This window comes from Sinocyclocheilus grahami, unplaced genomic scaffold (genome assembly GCF_001515645.1).
Source record: "Sinocyclocheilus grahami isolate Dianchi unplaced genomic scaffold, SAMN03320097.WGS_v1.1 scaffold2362.1, whole genome shotgun sequence".
Taxonomy (NCBI): domain Eukaryota; kingdom Metazoa; phylum Chordata; class Actinopteri; order Cypriniformes; family Cyprinidae; genus Sinocyclocheilus; species Sinocyclocheilus grahami.
In genome coordinates this window covers 3,469-5,118 of record NW_015507541.1, presented here as the reverse complement: position 1 = coordinate 5,118, position 1,650 = coordinate 3,469, and the positions used below count along the sequence as shown (strand labels likewise).

The following is a 1,650-nucleotide window of genomic DNA, read 5'->3' as shown; positions in this document are numbered from 1 at the left end:
TATTTAAAGTGGCAAATGCATTTTATAAATGCCTGATGTAAACCATATACGTGTGCAGACTACTGAACATAGAGAGCCGATTGAGACGCACCACATTTTATTTCTGTTCATTATTGTCATCTTAATCACGACAGAGTGTCCAAACACCGAAAGTAAAGATGGCGTCTATTAAAGAGGAGAGTGAAGACGTTAAGGTTGAAGATGCAGTCGGTGTGAATCAAGAAGATGATGAGGAACAAACAGGTTGGTTTTCATTTGTGTCCCAGTTGGTCCTTAACGAAATGTTTCCCTCTACAGAAACGAACGATTATTGAAGATTGGTTTTTAATAAAAAAAGCGGTTTTGTTTGACATGGAGCCTCGTGTGGACCGAAATGTTGAGACCACACGACCAGACGAATACTAACGCTGCTGAGAAGATCCTACTTAAAAGTTTAGTTATTGTGACATTACGCATCTTAAGGCTACGTCCACACGAATACGCCCACCGATCTTTTTCTTCCCACCCTCTTCTCAAGAAATATCTGCGTCTACACGAAACCGACACAAAACGATGTAGTATACATGCCAGCACGATAAATCGAAATGGAATCGAGATCGCGATTCGACAGACGCTGCGATTGCATGCGTATCTTTCAGTGACGCGCGGTTCTGTGATCAGCAGTAAATCTGCATCCGAAGGCCAGAGAAACTCCAAATACGCCTCGCAGAAGAAACCCAGAAAATGCCTATCGCTGCAGCTGAATAAACAGAAGATTCAACTGCTTTCGTTGATTCAACGTGACTAATAAACACACGACTACGGCAATATATGGTTTATCCGAGTTCTTATTATTATCATTTTCATTAAAACAAAGTATATTTATAATGCAATGCCTTTATCACGGCTTAAATACTACGAAATATGTTGCGTGCCTTATTCTGTGTAAGAAGCCACGTCATCTCACAGAAGGATTTATTTCAGACACTCGACTGACGTTGTGAAGTGAGCTTAGAGTAAAAACGTGTTATTAAATGTGGTATTTTCACATGCTTTCAGATGGAGCCGCGTTTACTACACAGAGCCGTAGTTCACTGCTGTCAGCTGTCATTATCGCCAACGATTTCTTAGATTTCAGAATCGCGCAATAAAATCGTAAAAACGATTTTATTTAATTTTTTTGCGTAACTTGTCAGTGAACTATGGCTATGTGTAGTAAATGCTGCTCCATCTGAAAGCACGATCAACCGTACAGAACCGGCTTTTTTAACAAAATGCGCATGACAATCGCATTCGATTAATCGTGCAGCCCTACATGCCGGACCAGTATGCGGCGCTGTAATTCTGCCACAGAGATACACTAAAAATGGAGAAGACTTGGATTATGCGCATAAACTTTGTGCGCGGTATACAAATGAACATGGAACAATACATTTATTAATCTGTGTTAATGTTAGTCAATAAAAAGAGAATCGTTCAGTGTTTGTTCACGTTTTTGTTGCCGTTACGTGACGTAGCGGCGAGACGTGGAAAACGTCATCGTTTCAGGAAATATACGGATTCGCTGTCCACACGAAAACGCAAGGGCGGCGTTTTCAGATTTGATCCACTCTGGGACCCGGTTTTTAAAAATATCGGTTTCACTCTCCCAAAACGCCGGATCCGTGTGGA

The 1,650-nt window shown here is 41.2% G+C and overlaps 1 protein-coding gene across 1 annotated transcript in view; it reads left to right on the top strand.

Moving 5' to 3' along the window:
* Positions 1 to 50: 50 nt before the first annotated feature.
* Positions 51 to 1,650, top strand: part of LOC107574854 (gastrula zinc finger protein XlCGF7.1-like) — a gene marked incomplete at its 3' end in the record, with an annotated part of 3,302 nt that continues 1,702 nt past the window's right edge. Inside the window, exon 1 of the mRNA XM_016261286.1 lies at positions 51 to 243. Within this exon, the coding sequence (XP_016116772.1) occupies positions 159 to 243 (85 nt within the window). The remainder of the gene's footprint in view (positions 244 to 1,650) is intronic.